The sequence below is a fragment of the Heptranchias perlo genome, chromosome 13 (assembly GCF_035084215.1).
Source record: "Heptranchias perlo isolate sHepPer1 chromosome 13, sHepPer1.hap1, whole genome shotgun sequence".
Classification (NCBI taxonomy): Eukaryota; Metazoa; Chordata; class Chondrichthyes; order Hexanchiformes; family Hexanchidae; genus Heptranchias; species Heptranchias perlo.
In genome coordinates, this window is record NC_090337.1 from 6,214,384 (window position 1) to 6,232,090 (window position 17,707).

The following is a 17,707-nucleotide window of genomic DNA, read 5'->3' on the forward strand; positions in this document are numbered from 1 at the left end:
ATCATTGCTGGAACTTGGGTTTGAGTCCTCGCTGAAATCTGGTTGTGGTTCATTTCAACTGAATTCTGTTCCTTTAACCGGACTGTTATTGTGTGCTAATTAGTAAAATATTAGCAACTGCTGCAGAATACTGAGGAGCCTGTGACGACAATGTGATTGTTTTATTGGTCACTGAGCTTGCTCACTTGACGCCCAGAGAAGAAAGTACCCAGGAGTTGGGCTCATAATCCTCGGGAGATTTTAATTCTCTTCTCCCCATTCTAAACGGTCCTTAAGAGCAAAACACTTCTCTTTCCCCCCACCCCCTGATGCTTTCCCTTTTTCCCGTTCACCACACTCGCTGTACCACACGTACGCCTGGAAGATTTGTGATCTTTGTGTGAAATACAGGTGAGAGAGCGTGCATTATATTGAGCACGTTAATGTGAGAGGCAGAGAGAGAGAGAGAGAGAGAGAGTAAATTATCTACCTTTATCACAGTATCATAGCCCAGGAGGAGGTCACCCTGCCTGTGCTGGCTCAGTGAAAGAGCTATCGGTTTGGTCCCATTCCTCTGCTCTTTCCCCGTAGCCCTGGAAATTGTTCCCCTTCCAATGTATCCAATCCCCTTTTGAAAGTTATTATTGAATCTGCTTCCACCGCACTTTCAGGCAGCGCATTCCAGATCATCACAACTCGCTGCGTTAAAAATATGTTTCCTCATGTCGCCTCTGGCTCCTTTGCCGATCGCCTTAAATCTGTGTCCTCTGGTTACCGACCCTTCTGTCACTGGAAACAATTTCTCCTTATTTACTCTGTCAAAACCCCTCATGATTTTGAACACCTCTATCAAATCTCCCCTTAACCTTCTCTGCTCTAAGGAGAACAACCCCAGCTTCTCCAGTCTTTCCACATAACTGAAGTCCCTCATCCCTGGCACCATTCTAGTAAATCTCTTCTGCACCCTCTCTAAGGCCTTGACATCCTTCCTAAAGTGTGGTGCCCAGAATTGAACACAATGCTCCAGATGAGGCCTAACCAGTGTTTTATAAAGGTTTAGTATAACTTCCTTGCTTTTGTACTCTATGCCTCTATTAATAAAGCCCAGGATCCCATAGCTTCTCAACTTATCCTGCCAGCTTCAAAGATTTGTGTATGTGCACCCCCAGGTCTCTCTGTTCCTGCACCCCGTTTAAAATTGTACCATTTAGTTTATATTGCCCCTCCTCATTCTTCCTACCAAAATGCATCACTTCACACTTCTCTGCGTTAAATTTCATCTGCCATGTGTCTGCCCATTGCACCAGTCTGTCTCTGTCCTCCTGAAGTCTGTTACTATCCTCCACATTGTTTACTACATTTCTGAGTTTCGTGTCATCTGCAAACTTTGAAATTATACTCTCTATACTCAAGTCCAGGTCATTAATATATATCAAAAAGAGCAGTGGTCCTAATACTGACTCCTGGGGAACACCACTGTAAACTTCCCTCCAGTCTGAAAAACAACCATTCACCACTACTCTCTGCTTTCTGTCCCTTAGCCAATTTTGTATCCATGCTGCCACTGTCCCTTTAATCCCATGGGCTTTAATTTTTGCTAACAAATCTATTATGTGTCACTTTATCAAATGCCTTTTGAAAGTCCATTTCACAACATCAACCGCACAACCCTCATCAACCCTCTCCGTTACTTCATCAAAGAACTCAATCAAGTGAGTCAAACACGATTTTCCTTCAACAAACCCGTGCTGACTTTAATTTATTAGCCCAGACTTTTCCAAGTGCCAATTCATTTTGTCCCTTTCTTATATAAGAATCAGAGCGATGTGCTGGTTTGTTTCATTTTTATTGACAAACCAAGGTGAATGTAGGAATCGCTAGACGAGAAAAGAGCAAGGTCCATCTAGTTCGCCTTCTACCATCCTGGTAGTCGCAGGATACAACGATAATGGAGTTGTTGACTAATCAGAGCAATCAATCTCTATCAATTAGTCCACAATGCTTTTGTTATTTGCTTTTCATCCGTGCTTTTGTCACCTCCAGACTCGACTATTCCAACGCTCTCCTGGCCAGCCTCCCATCTTCCACCCTCCGAAAACTTCAGCTCATCCAAAGCTCTGCTGCCAATATCCTAACTTGGCGGCCGTGCCTTCAGCTGCCTCGGCCCTAAGCTCTGGAATTCTCTCCCTAAACCTCTCCACCTCTTCTCCTTTTAAGATGCACCTTAAAACCTACCTCTTAAACCAAGCTTTTCGCCACCTGTCCTAATATCTCCTTATGTGGCTCGGTGTCAAATTTTGTTTGATAATTGCTCCTGTGAAGCGCCTTGGGACATTTCACTACATTAAAGGCGCTGCATAAATGCAAGTTGTTGTTGTGATATCGCATAGCACCAACCATGTGACCACACTATTCATGTTCATTTCAACTATTTTCCCTCCTGCATCATCCAGGTGATGAATGTGGGAGAATGAACATTCTGGTCTCAGTTCTAGTCTCCATATTATAAAAAGGATATAGAGGTATTGGAGAAGGTGCAAAAAAGATTCACAAGGATGAAACCAGAACTGAGAGGATATACTTATCAGGAAAGGCTGAACAGGCCAGGGCTCTTTTCTCTTAAAAAAAAGAGGAGGGTGAGGGGTGACCTGATCGAGGTCTTTAAGATTGTGGAAGGGTTTGATAGGGTAGACGTAGAGAAGATGCTTCCACCTGTGGGGGAGACCAGAACTAAGAGCCATAAATATAAAATAGTCACCAATAAATCCAATAGGGAATTCAGGAGAAACTTCTTTACCCAGAGAGTGGTGAGAATGTGGAACTCACAACCACAAGGAGTAGTTGAGGCGAGTAGCAAAGATGCATTTAAGGGAAAGCTAGATAAACACATGAGGGAGAAAGGAATATAAGAATATGCTGATAGGGTGAGATAAAGAGGGGTGGGAGGAGGCTCGTGTGGAGCATAAACACTGACATAGACCACTTGGGCCGAATGGCCTGTTTCTGTACTGTAGACTCTATGTAACAACAGTCCCGGAAATGATGCGAGGAAAACCCTCAGTGGTGGAGAGCTTTGGGAACCATCGGTTCAGAGTCACCTGTTCCTCCCAACCAAATTATTCTTAACGTATGTCATGGCTGAAATTACTCATATCAGTGTTGAAAGCAGTATGGCAGCCATTACACTGAGGCATTCTGTTCATTAACAGGAAGTGCTTGTCCTCAGTGACAATATCAGCTTTTATCAAGGAGACGTAATGAAGATGCTTTCATTTATGCCGTCTTGGTTGAGATTCTGGTAACAACTCAATACTGCAAACTGGGTAATCCCACAGCAGGTTGTAGCTCATCATTTGTTCATTAAATGGGCAGCAATCCATTGACCCTGTGCAAGGTCAGAAATAGGGTTACCTGGTTACCTATTGCGTTAAGGGGTAATGACTGTCCATGGAATGACGTGCATGTTTACAGAGGATATGAGTGGCTCACGGATCTAAGGTTTTCAGCTTTCATTAGAAAGATGGATGGAACGAGAGCCCCAAAACACTGGTAAAAATCCTGGAAAAGTGGGAATTAGGGGCAGATTCTTACCCGGGCAGAACACAGAGAGAATTGTGTGGGGAGGATCGACTGCCATTAACAAAGGGAAATAAGAGGGGCAAAGAGAGAGTGTGAGAATGGACTGGCGGCCAACATAAAAAGGAATCCAAAAGTCTTCGACAGGCATGTAAACAGTAAACGGGTAGTAAGAGGAGGGGTGGGGCCGATTAGGGACCATAAAGGAGATCTACTCATGGAGGCAGAGGGCATGGCGGAGGTACTAAATGAGTACTTTGCATCTGTCTTTACCAAGGAAGAAGATGCTGCCAACGTCACAGTAAAAGAGGAGGTAGTTGAGATACTGGGTCGGCTAAAAATTGATAGAGGAGGTACTGGAAAGGCTAGCTGTACTTAAAGTAGATTAATCACCCAGTCCAGATGGGATGCATCCTAGGTTGTTGAGGGAAGTAAGGGTGGAAATCGCAGAGGTACTGGCCATAATCTTCCAAACATCCGTAGGTACGGGGGTGGTGTCAGAGACTGGAGAATTGCAAATGTCACACCCTTGTTCAAAAAAAGTGTAAGGATAAACCCAGCAACTACAGGGGGTCAGTTGAACCTCAGTGGTGGGGAAACTTTTAGAAACGATAATCCGGGACAGAATTAATAATCACTTGGGCAAATGTGGATTAATGAAGGTAAGCCAGCATGGATTTGTTAAAGGCAAATCGTGTTTTAACTAACTTGATTGAATTTTTCGATGAGGTAACAGAGAGGGTTGTTTAAAAAGGAGACAGGGATAGATTGAGTAATTACAGGCCAGTTAGTCTAACCTCAGTGGTGGGCAAATTATTGGAAACAATTCTGAGGGACAGGATAAACGGTCACTTCGAAAGGCACGGATTAATCAAGGACAATCAGCATGGATTTGTGAAGGGAAGGTCATTTCTGGTTAACTTGATTGAATTTTTTGAGGAGGTAACAAGGAGGGCTGATGAGGGTAGTGCATTTGATGTAGTCTGCATGGATTTTAGCAAGGCTTTTGACAAGGTCCCACATGGCAGACTGGTCAAAAAAGTACAAGCCCATGGGATCCAAGGGAAAGTGGCAAGTTGGATCCAAAATTGGCTCAGTGGCAGGAAGCAAAGGGTAATGGTCGAGGGTGTTTTTTGTGACTGGAAGGCTGTTTCCAGTGGGGTTCCGCAGGGCTCAGTATTAGGTCCCTTGCTTTTTGTGATGTATATTAATGATTTGGACTTAAATGTAGGGGGCAAGATTAAGAAATTTGCAGATGACATAAAAATTGGCCGTGTGGTTGATGGTGAGGAGGAAAGCTGTAGACTGCAGGAAGATATCAATAGACTGGTCAGGTGGGCAGAAAAGTGGGAACAGTTTGTCTCCATTGACCATAGCAAAACCCCTCGTTAACTTAAGTGAATGGGAACTCGGGCGCGTTCTGTTACAGGCCTGTGGTCTCCCCTCCCTGGGCTCTGGCCAGGCAGTCCTGAATGCCCAGGAAACGAAGATGAAAATTCACCCCAACTCACTCACCAGTGGCCCTGATTATAGGCACCAGTGTCCCCTTTTTACATTATAGGCAAGGCCATCAATTGTGTCTGCTGTGACTCAGTGGGTAGCTCTCTCGCCTCCGAGTCAGAAGGTTGTGGGTTTGAGCCCCATTCTAGAGACTTGAGCACATAATCCTGCCTGACACACCAGTGCAGTAATGAGGGAGTGCTGCATTGTCTGAGGTGCTGCCTTTCAGATGAGATGTTAAACCGAGGCCCCGTCTACCTTCACAGGTGGAAGAAAATGATCCCACGGCATTATTTTGAAGAAGAGCAGGGCAGTCGTCCTGGCCAGTATTTATCCATCAACCAACATCACAAAAGAACAGATTATCACATTGCTGTTTGTGGGATCTTGCTGTGCTCAAATTGGCTGCCGCATTTCCTACATTACAACAGTGACTACACTTCAAAAGTACTTAATTGGTTGTAAAGCACTTTGGGACGTCCTGAGCGCTTGAAAGGCACTATATAAATGCAAGTTTGTTCTTTCTTTTTCTAGTGGACCCTGATCCCTGTAATTACCAGGATCATCCTGAAGGAATGATGGTAAACTTAAGATTCTAAGAAGTGTAATAAAAGATTAAAGGGAAAAATTATTTGGGGCAAATGACTTCTGCACTAAATTATTTGCCTTTCTATAGCACCTGTCACATCTTCAGGACATCCCAAAGTGCGTCACTGCCAATTAATCACTTTTGTGAAGTGCAGTCACTGTTGTAACCAATCTGCGCACAGCAAGATCTCACAAACAGCAAATGAGATAAGTGATCCATTAATCTGTTTTGGGTGTTGGAAGACTTTTGACCAGGACCCCCTGAACGGGTGCTCGTCTTCGGATAGTCTACACGGGATTTTCAACACCTACCTGACCAGGGAGATGGGCCTCAGTTTAACAGTCTCAGCTGTATGAGGGCATCGCCAGCAAGGCAGCACTCCCTCGGCACTGGAGTGGGTCTTTAATCCACAAACTTCCGACTCAGAGGTAAGAGTGTTACCAACTGAGCCAAGCTGACACCTACGGGGGGTAATTTTAACCTAACCCGTCCGTCGGGAAACTGGCAGATCGGGTGCAACACTTGTTTTACACCCCGCTCGATTTTATGCTCTGTTGAAGTCACCGTTCCACCTGTCCAAGTCTGGTTGGTATGTGTGTCTCGGGGTGGGGGGAGCTTAGAGGTGATGGTGCTCCCATGCGCCTGCTGTCCTTGTCCTGCTAGGTGGAGGTCGCAGGTTGGGGAGGTGCTAGTCACTGTTGTAATGTAGGAAACCTGTCATGCCCTCCATGGTGGAATAGCCTACTGATACTCGGGGTGATTTTAGGAGGCAAATGCGGGTGCATTGGGGGCGTGGGGGTTTCCGAAAATCGTGCAAATGCAGTTCGGGTTGTGAACCCGGCTCCGACCCGCCGGCTTCCGAGTTTCCCAGGGACACCTGTGTGCGCGCGGGTGACCCGAGAACGGAAGTCCCGTTGGCAATTAAAGCCAACAGGATGACAGTTAAAGAGCCAAATGTACCTCACTGAGGCGCTTTACCTGTGACAGGTGAAGTGATCAGAACGATTTTTAACTTACCTGGGCGGCTTGCCCACCGCTTCTGATTCACGCCTGGTGAAAGCAGGGCATGAGGGGCCGGGTCAGGGAGAAAGAAAATAAATAAATTAAATAAAAAACCATGCAAGGAAGTGAAAACACTAAATGCACCTTTGAAACCTGCTCCGATGTCCGATGTCTCCCGCTCCGATATCCCCCTCTTCACCCTCCTGATCTCCCCCCGATCCCCCCCCCTGATCCCCCCCCGGTCTTTCCCCTCCCCCCCCCCCCCCCCCCACCCCTCGGTCATCCCCTCTCCTCACCCCCCCCCCCACCCTCCCCCCCGGCCTTCCCCACCCCTCCCCCCCGATCTGCCCCTCTCCTCCTCACCCCCCCACCCCGGTCTTCCCCTCTCCCCACCCCCCCACCGCCCGGTCTTCCCCCCTCCTCACCCCCTCACCCCCCCCACCCCTGGTCTTCCCCTCGCCTCACCCCCCCACCCCGGTCTTCCCCTCTCCCCACCCCCCCACCGCCCGGTCTTCCCCCCTCCTCACCCCCTCACCCCCCCCCACCGCCCGGTCTTCCCCTCTCCTCACCCCCTCCCCACCCCCCGGTCTTCCCCTCTCCTCACCCCCTCCCCACCCCCCGGTCTTCCCCTCTCCTCACCCCCTCCCCACCCCCGGTCTTCCTCTTTCCTCCCCCCAGTCTACCAGTCCAGTGCCGGACGACGTCTGGCTCTCTCTCTCTCTCCCGCCCCTCCCTCCCCGCCTCGCTTTGCAACTCCAGCCTGTCAATCAGGGGCCGGCGGCCGGCTGCGAAACCCGGAGAGGACGTTAATCAGCAATCAACGTGCGATCGCGTCGGAAACGGTAAGTTTGGATCACGCGGGTTTGCCACACGCCCAATCGCCGCCCTCCCGCTGCCAACCTGCCTCCCCGCTAATATCAGGGCCCCACTGTCCAGGTTCACATGAGAAGCACTGGGTACTTGGGTGAGGAAACTGAGCACACCTGGATGGGGTACACATGGATTCGTACCCCAGCGAAGGGGTCTCCACCTTTAAAGGGGAGGGAAGGAGAGGCAAGTTGCGGAGGGAGAAATAAAAATCCCACACACGTTCATAAGTTCAGTATATTACTTCCAACTTTTTCTTCCCACTTGTATTTACGCTCCAGCGACCTCCTTCCATTTAATGGCCTTTCCCTTTAAAAGGGTCGGTTTCTCCCGAGTCCTGAGCCGAGTTCTTCCGACTCCAGCCGAGTTTAGCCGAGTCAGTGCCCCGACTTGTGGAGGCTGAGCCCGAAGCTCCGGCTGATGGATGGATAGACGGTTCGACCCCTCGCTCCGCCCGTTAATCTTAGCACTCATCTTTTAAAGTAATTTTTTTTTTTGCCGGAATCTCTTTAACCCCCTCTCCATCCCCTTTAAACAAACAAACCGAATCAAATGAGGATTGTGAGGAGTTTAATCCTGAGGAAGGGAGCGCTTATGCTGCAGTGTCTCTGTGGGAAGCCCCGGAAGCCCAGATCCAGTCCCCGCGGTGAGTCTTACTTCGCTTCGCTACAATGTTCCAAGTTACATTGTTCCCAAAGTGTATCCGCCGCTTCCCAGCGCTGCTCAAAGGTCCCAATTCCCATTCCCCACTCCCACTCCCTGTCCCCATTCCCCATCCCCACTCCCCGCCCCATCCCCACTCCCACTCCCTGTCCCCATTCCCATTCCCCATCCCCACTCCCTGTCCCCGTCCCCACTCCCTGTCCCCGTCCCCACTCCCTGTCCCCACTCCCTGTCCCCATTCCCCGTCCCCACTCCCCGTCCCCACTCCCTGTCCCCATTCCCCGTCCCCACTCCCCGTCCCCACTCCCCGTCCCCACTCCCTGTCCCCACTCCCTGTCCCCATTCCCCGTCCCCACTCCCTGTCCCCATTCCCCGTCCCCACTCCCCGTCCCCATTCCCCGTCCCCAATTCCCATTCCCCACTCCCACTCCCTGTCCCCATTCCCCATCCCCACTCCCCGCCCCATCCCCACTCCCACTCCCTGTCCCCATTCCCATTCCCCATCCCCACTCCCTGTCCCCGTCCCCACTCCCTGTCCCCGTCCCCACTCCCTGTCCCCGTCCCCGCTCCCCGTCCCCGCTCCCCGTCCCCGCTCCCCGTCCCCGTCCCCGCTCCCCGTCCCCGTCCCCGCTCCCCGTCCCCGTCCCCGCTCCCCGTCCCCGTCCCCGCTCCCCGTCCCCGTCCCCGCTCCCCGTCCCCGTCCCCGCTCCCCGTCCCCGTCCCCGCTCCCCGTCCCCGTCCCCGCTCCCCGTCCCCGTCCCCGCTCCCCGTCCCCGCTCCCCGTCCCCGCTCCCCGCTCCCCGCTCCCCGTCCCCGCTCCCCGTCCCCGTCCCCGCTCCCCGTCCCCGTCCCCGCTCCCCGTCCCCGTCCCCGCTCCCCGTCCCCGTCCCCGCTCCCTGTCCCTGTCCCCGTCCCCGCTCCCTGTCCCCGTCCCCGCTCCCTGTCCCCGTCCCCGCTCCCTGTCCCCGTCCCCGCTCCCTGTCCCCGTCCCCGCTCCCTGTCCCCGCTCCCTGTCCCCGCTCCCTGTCCCCGCTCCCTGTCCCTGTCCCCGTCCCCGCTCCCTGTCCCCGTCCCCGCTCCCTGTCCCCGTCCCCGCTCCCTGTCCCCGTCCCCGCTCCCTGTCCCCGTCCCCGCTCCCTGTCCCCGTCCCCGCTCCCTGTCCCCGTCCCCGCTCCCTGTCCCCGTCCCCGCTCCCTGTCCCCGTCCCCGCTCCCTGTCCCCGTCCCCGCTCCCTGTCCCCGTCCCCGCTCCCTGTCCCCGTCCCCGCTCCCTGTCCCCGTCCCCGCTCCCTGTCCCCGTCCCCGCTCCCTGTCCCCGTCCCCGCTCCCTGTCCCCGTCCCCGCTCCCTGTCCCCGTCCCCGCTCCCTGTCCCCGTCCCCGCTCCCTGTCCCCAATTCCCACTCCCTGTCCCCAATTCCCACTCCCTGTCCCCAATTCCCACTCCCTGTCCCCAATTCCCACTCCCTGTCCCCAATTCCCACTCCCTGTCCCCAATTCCCACTCCCTGTCCCCAATTCCCACTCCCTGTCCCCAATTCCCACTCCCTGTCCCCAATTCCCACTCCCTGTCCCCAATTCCCACTCCCTGTCCCCAATTCCCACTCCCATTCCCCGTCCCCACTCCCATTCCCCGTCCCCACTCCCTGTCCCCGTCCCCACTCCCTGTCCCCGTCCCCACTCCCTGTCCCCGTCCCCACTCCCTGTCCCCGTCCCCACTCCCTGTCCCCGTCCCCACTCCCTGTCCCCGTCCCCACTCCCTGTCCCCGTCCCCACTCCCTGTCCCCGTCCCCACTCCCTGTCCCCGTCCCCACTCCCTGTCCCCGTCCCCACTCCCTGTCCCCGTCCCCACTCCCTGTCCCCGTCCCCACTCCCTGTCCCCGTCCCCACTCCCTGTCCCCGTCCCCACTCCCTGTCCCCGTCCCCACTCCCTGTCCCCGTCCCCACTCCCTGTCCCCGTCCCCACTCCCTGTCCCCGTCCCCACTCCCTGTCCCCGTCCCCACTCCCTGTCCCCGTCCCCACTCCCTGTCCCCGTCCCCACTCCCTGTCCCCGTCCCCACTCCCTGTCCCCGTCCCCACTCCCTGTCCCCGTCCCCACTCCCTGTCCCCGTCCCCACTCCCTGTCCCCGTCCCCACTCCCTGTCCCCGTCCCCACTCCCTGTCCCCGTCCCCACTCCCTGTCCCCGTCCCCACTCCCTGTCCCCGTCCCCACTCCCTGTCCCCGTCCCCACTCCCTGTCCCCGTCCCCACTCCCTGTCCCCGTCCCCACTCCCTGTCCCCGTCCCCACTCCCTGTCCCCGTCCCCACTCCCTGTCCCCGTCCCCACTCCCTGTCCCCGTCCCCACTCCCTGTCCCCGTCCCCACTCCCTGTCCCCGTCCCCACTCCCTGTCCCCGTCCCCACTCCCTGTCCCCGTCCCCACTCCCTGTCCCCGTCCCCACTCCCTGTCCCCGTCCCCACTCCCTGTCCCCGTCCCCACTCCCTGTCCCCGTCCCCACTCCCTGTCCCCGTCCCCACTCCCTGTCCCCGTCCCCACTCCCTGTCCCCGTCCCCACTCCCTGTCCCCGTCCCCACTCCCTGTCCCCGTCCCCACTCCCTGTCCCCGTCCCCACTCCCTGTCCCCGTCCCCACTCCCTGTCCCCGTCCCCACTCCCTGTCCCCGTCCCCACTCCCTGTCCCCGTCCCCACTCCCTGTCCCCGTCCCCACTCCCTGTCCCCGTCCCCACTCCCTGTCCCCGTCCCCACTCCCTGTCCCCGTCCCCACTCCCTGTCCCCGTCCCCACTCCCTGTCCCCGTCCCCACTCCCTGTCCCCGTCCCCACTCCCTGTCCCCGTCCCCACTCCCTGTCCCCGTCCCCACTCCCTGTCCCCGTCCCCACTCCCTGTCCCCGTCCCCACTCCCTGTCCCCGTCCCCACTCCCTGTCCCCGTCCCCACTCCCTGTCCCCGTCCCCACTCCCTGTCCCCGTCCCCACTCCCTGTCCCCGTCCCCACTCCCTGTCCCCGTCCCCACTCCCTGTCCCCGTCCCCACTCCCTGTCCCCGTCCCCACTCCCTGTCCCCGTCCCCACTCCCTGTCCCCGTCCCCACTCCCTGTCCCCGTCCCCACTCCCTGTCCCCGTCCCCACTCCCTGTCCCCGTCCCCACTCCCTGTCCCCGTCCCCACTCCCTGTCCCCGTCCCCACTCCCTGTCCCCGTCCCCACTCCCTGTCCCCGTCCCCACTCCCTGTCCCCGTCCCCAATCCCTGTCCCCGTCCCCAATCCCAATTCCCACTCCCAATTCCCCGTCCCAATTCCCACTCCCACTCCCAGTCCCACTCCCCACTCCCAATTCTCACTTCCCATTCCCCGTTCTACTTCCCGCTCCCCATTTCCCCGTCCCCATCCAATTTCCCCACTCCAACTTCCCATTTCCCATCCCACTCCCCATCCCCATCCCCATCCACCATCCCACTCCCTGTCTCTGTCCACATCCCTTGCTCCGCCTTCACTCCCACTCTCCCATGCCCACTCCTTTACCCCTAAACACTTCCACCCCCATTAAATACTGTCAGAAATCTGCAGCTCAGGTGTTGCTAAGTTTCATGGGTAACCTACAACTGCCCAAAAGACTCGACGCAGGCTTTTAAAACGCCCCCTCCAGAACCGGGGGCGGGGGCGGGGTGTGGTCTCGGGATTTCTGGCCAGGGGCCGGAGTCCATTGCCCCAGCACATATCAAGACGGTCTTATGCATTCTTTCTGTATTTGTTGGCTTGCTAGAGTACTATTCCTGGAACTGTAAATGAGCGAAAGGTTTCCTGCAACAATGGTACCTGACATCATCTTTTTGGAGGTTAGGACATGGTGGGGGGGCAGAGAGAAAGAGAGAGAGAGAATCCCGGGACTTGGTCGGTGTTTTGTGGGGGGAGAATCCTGGGATTGGGTCGGTGTTTTGCGGGAGAGAATCCCGGGATTGGGTCGGTATTTTTTGGGGGAGAATCCCGGGATTGGGTCGGTGTTTTTTGGGGGAGAATCCCGGGATTGGGTCGGTGTTTTGCGGGGGGAGAATCCCGGGATTGGGTCGGTATTTTTTGGGGGAGAATCCCGGGATTGGGTCGGTGTTTTTTGGGGGAGAATCCCGGGATTGGGTCGGTGTTTTGCGGGGGGAGAATCCCGGAATTGGGTCGGTGTTTTGCGGGGGAGAATCCCGGGATTGGGTCGGTGTTTTTTGGGGGAGAATCCCGGGATTGGGTCGGTGTTTTGCGGGGGGAGAATCCCAGGATTGGGTCGGTATTCTTTGGGGGAGAATCCCGGGATTGGGTCGGTGTTTTTTGGGGGAGAATCCCGGGATTGGGTCGGTGTTTTGCGGGGGGAGAATCCCGGGATTGGGTCGGTGTTTTGCGGGGGAGAATCCCGGGATTGGGTCGGTGTTTTGCGGGGGGAGAATCCCGGGATTGGGTCGGTGTTTTGCAGGAGAAAATCCCGGGATTGGGTCGGTGTTTTGCGGGGGAGAATCCCGGGATTGGGTCGGTGTTTTGCGGGGGGAGAATCCCGGGATTGGGTCGGTGTTTTGCGGGAGAGAATCCCGGGATTGGGTCGGTGTTTTGCGGGGGGAGAATCCCGGGATTGGGTCGGTGTTTTGCGGGGGGAGATTCCCGGGATTGGGTCGGTGTTTTGCGGGGGGAGAATCCCGGGATTGGGTCGGTGTTTTGCGGGGGAGAATCCCGGGATTGGGTCGGTGTTTTGCGTGGGAGAATCCCGGGATTGTGCTTTGCTTTCCTAATTTTTTTTTTACTTCTTTCCTAACCTCTTCGTATTCCCTTTTGTCATCCTCTCCTTTATTGTCTATGTCTTTAGTCTATGCCTTTTTTTCTTTAGTTTCAATTTTACCCTTATCTCTTTATTCATCCATGGTGTTCATTATTGGCTAATTTGTTCTCGTTTTTTAGGGAAAATATTTCTCCCGATCTCTATTGATCGCCATTTTAAATATTTCCCACTGCTGTTCTATCTCTTCGTTGTCAAAAATGTTTTCCAATTTACCTTCCCCAGTTCCATTCTCATCCCCTCAAAATTAGCTTTTATCCAATATATTACTTTGGTCTTTGTCATTATTTTAAACCTTATTATGATCGCTATTGCCTAGATGTTCCCCTGCGCTTACTCCTCTTATCTGCTGTGATTGGGTCAGCATTTGCGCAGGTTCTCCTGGGATTGTATCTGTGCTTGCAGGAGAGAAACCAGAGAATGTGTCTGTGCGTAGAATCATAGAAAATTTACGGCACAGAAGGAGGCCGTTCGGCCCATCGTGTCCATGCCGGCCGAAAATGACCCCCACCACACTCTGGGTGAAAATTTTTTTCCTCAGCTCCCCTCTAATCCTTCTACCAATTACTTTAAATCTATGCCACCTGGTTATTGACCTCTCCGCTAAGGGAAACAGGTCCTTCCTACCAATTCTATCTAGGCCCTTCATAATTTTGAACACCTCAATCAAGTCTCCCCTCAGCCTCCTCTGTTCCAAGGAAAACAACCCCAGCCTATCCAATCTTTCCTCATAGTTAAAATTCTTCAGTCCTGACAACATCCTCGTAAATCTCCTCTGTACCCTCTCTAGTGCAATCACATCTTTCCTGTAATGTGCTTGCGGGAGAGAATCCCAGGATTGGGTCTGTGTTCGTGGAAGAGAATCCCGGGATTGGGCACGTGTTTGTGCAGGTTTGCTGGGATTGTGTCTGTGTTTGTGCAGGTTTGCTGGGATTGTGTCTGTGTTTGTGCAGGTTTGCTGGGATTGTGTCTGTGTTTGTGCAGGTTCCCCCAGGAGTCTGTTACTTTGTATGGACTCTTAACACACAGAAAAGATTGAAAAATGCTGGTCTGAAGTTTTGCTTTAACTTTTTTGAAAAGTTTGGCTTCCTCAATATCTTAACAATTTAAAAAAAAATGAATTTTAATGTACATTCAATGTTAAATGCCTTTGCTCGTGTTGGATACATGCGATGTCTTGCATGTTGACATACGGTTTTAATAAAAGCTAATAGTAACACACAAGGTTGACTTTTCTCTGTGAGTTTGCTATGTCTGGTTGATGTAGCTTCCTGTGATACTTGTAACATATTTCGAGCACTGGGCACAAGACCTCTCCACGTACGTGTGTGTGTGCGCGTGTGTGTGTGTGTGTGTGTGCGCGTGTCATCCCATACCGTGCATCACTTATGGTTGACTTTTGACAGAAACAGTTTTCAAGGAGAACCACATCTGTATTGCATCCATGCCTCAAAGTTTCTCCTGCTTGTGGAGCGCTTTCTCAGATTTGTGCACAGCAAGGTCCCACAAACAGCAACGCAATAATGACCAGATAATCGATTTCAGTGATGTTGGTTGAGGGACAAATATCGGCCCAAGGCATCGGGGAGAACTTCTTTGAAATGGGGCCATGGGATCTTTTACGCCCACCTGAGAGGGCAGACGGGGCGTCGGTTTAACGTTTACGTGTGAAAGACGGCACCTCTGACAGTGCAGCACCTCCCTCAGTACTGCGCTGGGAGAGTCAGCCTGGATTTTGTGCTCAAGTCTCTGGAGTGGGACTTGAACCCACGACCTTCTGACTCGGAGGTGAGGTGATGCCCGTTATGGATGTGCCACCAGCAGAACTTCTTTTTTGCGCACGTTTGGTCCACTTGTAATTCACCGTAAGACGGGAGTTGGCACCAACACAATGGCACTATAGGAGTTGATGCCCTGAGGTTGTGGGGGTTGACGTATGTAATCAGGGCAAATTTCGGGGGTTCCCTGGAGTGGAAAAGGTGTGTCTCCCCCTTCAGCACCAACCCACATGGGTACAAACAATGGAAAGTAACAATTTCATGTGAAGGAAACGTCATGTTTTAAAAAAAATACAATCGACGTTAAAGTAATGCTGTGACATCCACGAGCGTGTGAGGTCTTTTCGAAAAGCGGTGTTGTAAACCATTGTCTCTGTGCTTTTTGACGAGGCTTTGAATGTCGGGAGAGCTTTAATTGGTTAGTTTAGGTTGCTTGTTCGTTGGTTGCTAGGAGAGTATCGGGTGTTGGGTAGAAAGTAAACTGCTCTCGGAGTTTAAACAACGAGCAGATTCTTGTATGTTGAGAATAACCTTGTAAAAAAAATCACATTTATTGAGTGTTCCCAGTTGAAGAGCACAGCGCTCCCTGTGTGTATACAGCGCTGTCACTGAGCTTATTTAGTGCATTGGCACCAGTGTGCAATAGGAAAATTGCACGTGAGCCAAAACCTTTTCGTGCTGTGTGATAAACCATGTGTAAGGAGTTGCTGGGAAACACTGGCACAATTCCAGGATTTTAAGTGTTTTGAGGTTGTGGGGGGGAGGGGCGAGGACGATACTCGTACCAAAAACAAATTGGAGGGGACACCTCGACTTATCCCCAGCTCAAGTGACAAACCTGTACTCCCCAGTACTGTACCCCAGTGTTATACAGTGACAGACCTGTACCCACCAGTACTGTACCCCAGTGTTATACAATGACAGACTTGTACCCACCAGTACTGTACCCCAGTGTTATACAGTGACAGACCTGTACCCACCCGTACTGTACCCCAGTGTTATACAGTGACAGACCTGTACCCACCAGTACTGTACCCCAGTGTTATACAGTGACAGACTTGTACCCACCAGTACTGTACCCCAGTGTTATACAGTGACAGACCTGTACCCACCAGTACTGTACCCCAGTGTTATACAGTGACAGACCTGTACCCACCAGTACTGTACCCCAGTGTTATTCAGTGACAGACCTGTACCCACCAGTACTGTACCCCAGTGTTATTCAGTGACAGACCTGTACCCACCAGTACTGTACCCCAGTGTTATACATTGAGACCTGTACCCACCAGTACTGTACCCCAGTGTTATACAATGACAGACTTGTACCCACCAGTACTGTACCCCAGTGTTATTCAGTGACAGATCCTTTACTTAAATGATACTGACAGCTTGCGTGCATGTGTGTTCTTCTTTTAAACAGTTAGTTATCTTTTTTTATTTGCAGATCTCGTTACGATATATGAAACTATTTGTCCTGAGTGTTGAAATATATAGCAGGTTAATCAGCATCTGAAAGAGCAAGATGGATAAATGCTATATCCGAGTTCCTCAAGGATCTATCCTTGGACCCCAACTCTTCCTCATCCACATCCAGCTCTCCCTCGCCACACTTCTCTCGACTCCCTCTCCCCCTCCCTGCTTCTGCCTCTGTGTAATCAGGCTGCTTGTCCGTCATCCAGCCTTGGATGAGCTGAAATTTCCTACAGTTAAACATTGGGAAGACCAAAGCCATTGTCTTCTGCTTCCCGTCACAAACTGATTCGATTCCCCATCCTTGCCCTGTCTCAGGCCGAACCAGACTATCTGCAACCTTGGCGTCCTAGTCAACCCAGAGCTGAGCTTTCGTCCCATTTTGGCTCCATCACAAAGACCGCCTACTTCCATATCCGTAACATTGCCCGTCTCTACCCCTGCCTCAGCCGATCTGCTGCTGAAACCCTCATCCATGCCTTTGCCGCCTCCAATGCTCTCCTGACCGGCCTCCCATCTTCCACCCTCCATAAACTTCACCTCATCCAAAACTCTGCTGCCCGTATCCTAACTCGCACCAAGTCCCATTCAATCACCCCTTGCTCGCTGACCTACATTGGCTCCCAGTCACCTGTCCTGAAATCTCTTTCTTTGGCTCGCTGTCAATTTTGTCTGATTTATGCCCCCTGTGAATCGCCTTGGGATGTTTTCCTACGTTAATGGCGCAATATAAATGCAACTTCTTGTTGTTGTTGTTGTTGTTGTTGTAGTTCTTTGATTTTTCAGTATTACTATGGTCATTGTACCAAAGGCACTCCTTCACCTCCATGCATCCCCACTATCGAGGCTGCCTAGACGCCTGAAGGCACAGCCACTGATGTTGGGTTGAAGGGTGTGGGGGATGCACAAGAGGCCAGAGTTGGAGGAATGCTAAACACTAAACCTTTATAAAACACTGGTTAGGCCTCACCTGGAGTATTGTGTCCAATTCTGGGCACCACACTTGGAAAGGCCTTAGAGAGTGTGCAGAGGAGATTTACAAGAATGGTGCCAGAGATGAGGGACTTCAGTTACGTGGAGAGACTGGGATTGTTCTCCTTAGAGGAGAGCAGGTCAAGGGAAGATGTAAGAGGAGTGGGACTAATTGGATAGCTTTTTCAAAGGGCCAGCACAGGCACGATGGGCCGAATGGGCTCCTTCTGTACTTTATGATTCTATGTTTCCTGGAGGGTTGTAGGGCTGGAGGAGTTTACAGAAAGTCAAGAATGGTCACAATGAAGACAGGTTAGACTGGGATGTAGGGTTCCCAACCCTGGTTGGATTGTATTCAACGGTGCCACCCCCATGTTCTCACCATTGGTCGCCTGACATGTCTGTCAGTCAGTCAATAATGGCGGCTACAGTACCCACAATCCTCTGTGCTTTGGAAACCACTCTTAACCATCGAGTCGTTTTACCGGAGCGTGCGTGCACCAGGGTCGCG

The 17,707-nt window shown here is 53.0% G+C and overlaps 1 protein-coding gene across 2 annotated transcripts in view; it reads left to right on the forward strand.

Annotated features, from left to right (window-relative positions):
- The window catches only part of fgf12a (fibroblast growth factor 12a), a 247,241-nt gene that overhangs the window by 46,284 nt on the left and 183,250 nt on the right, over nucleotides 1–17,707 (forward strand). Inside the window, exon 1 of one of the 2 annotated variants that reach the window (XM_067994883.1) lies at nucleotides 7,919–8,159. The exons of the other annotated variant lie outside the window; for it this stretch is intronic. Within the exon in view, the coding sequence (XP_067850984.1) occupies nucleotides 8,066–8,159 (94 nt within the window). The 5' untranslated portion in view covers nucleotides 7,919–8,065. Of the gene's footprint in view, nucleotides 1–7,918; nucleotides 8,160–17,707 lie in introns of those variants that run through there. 2 annotated transcript variants of the gene reach the window in all.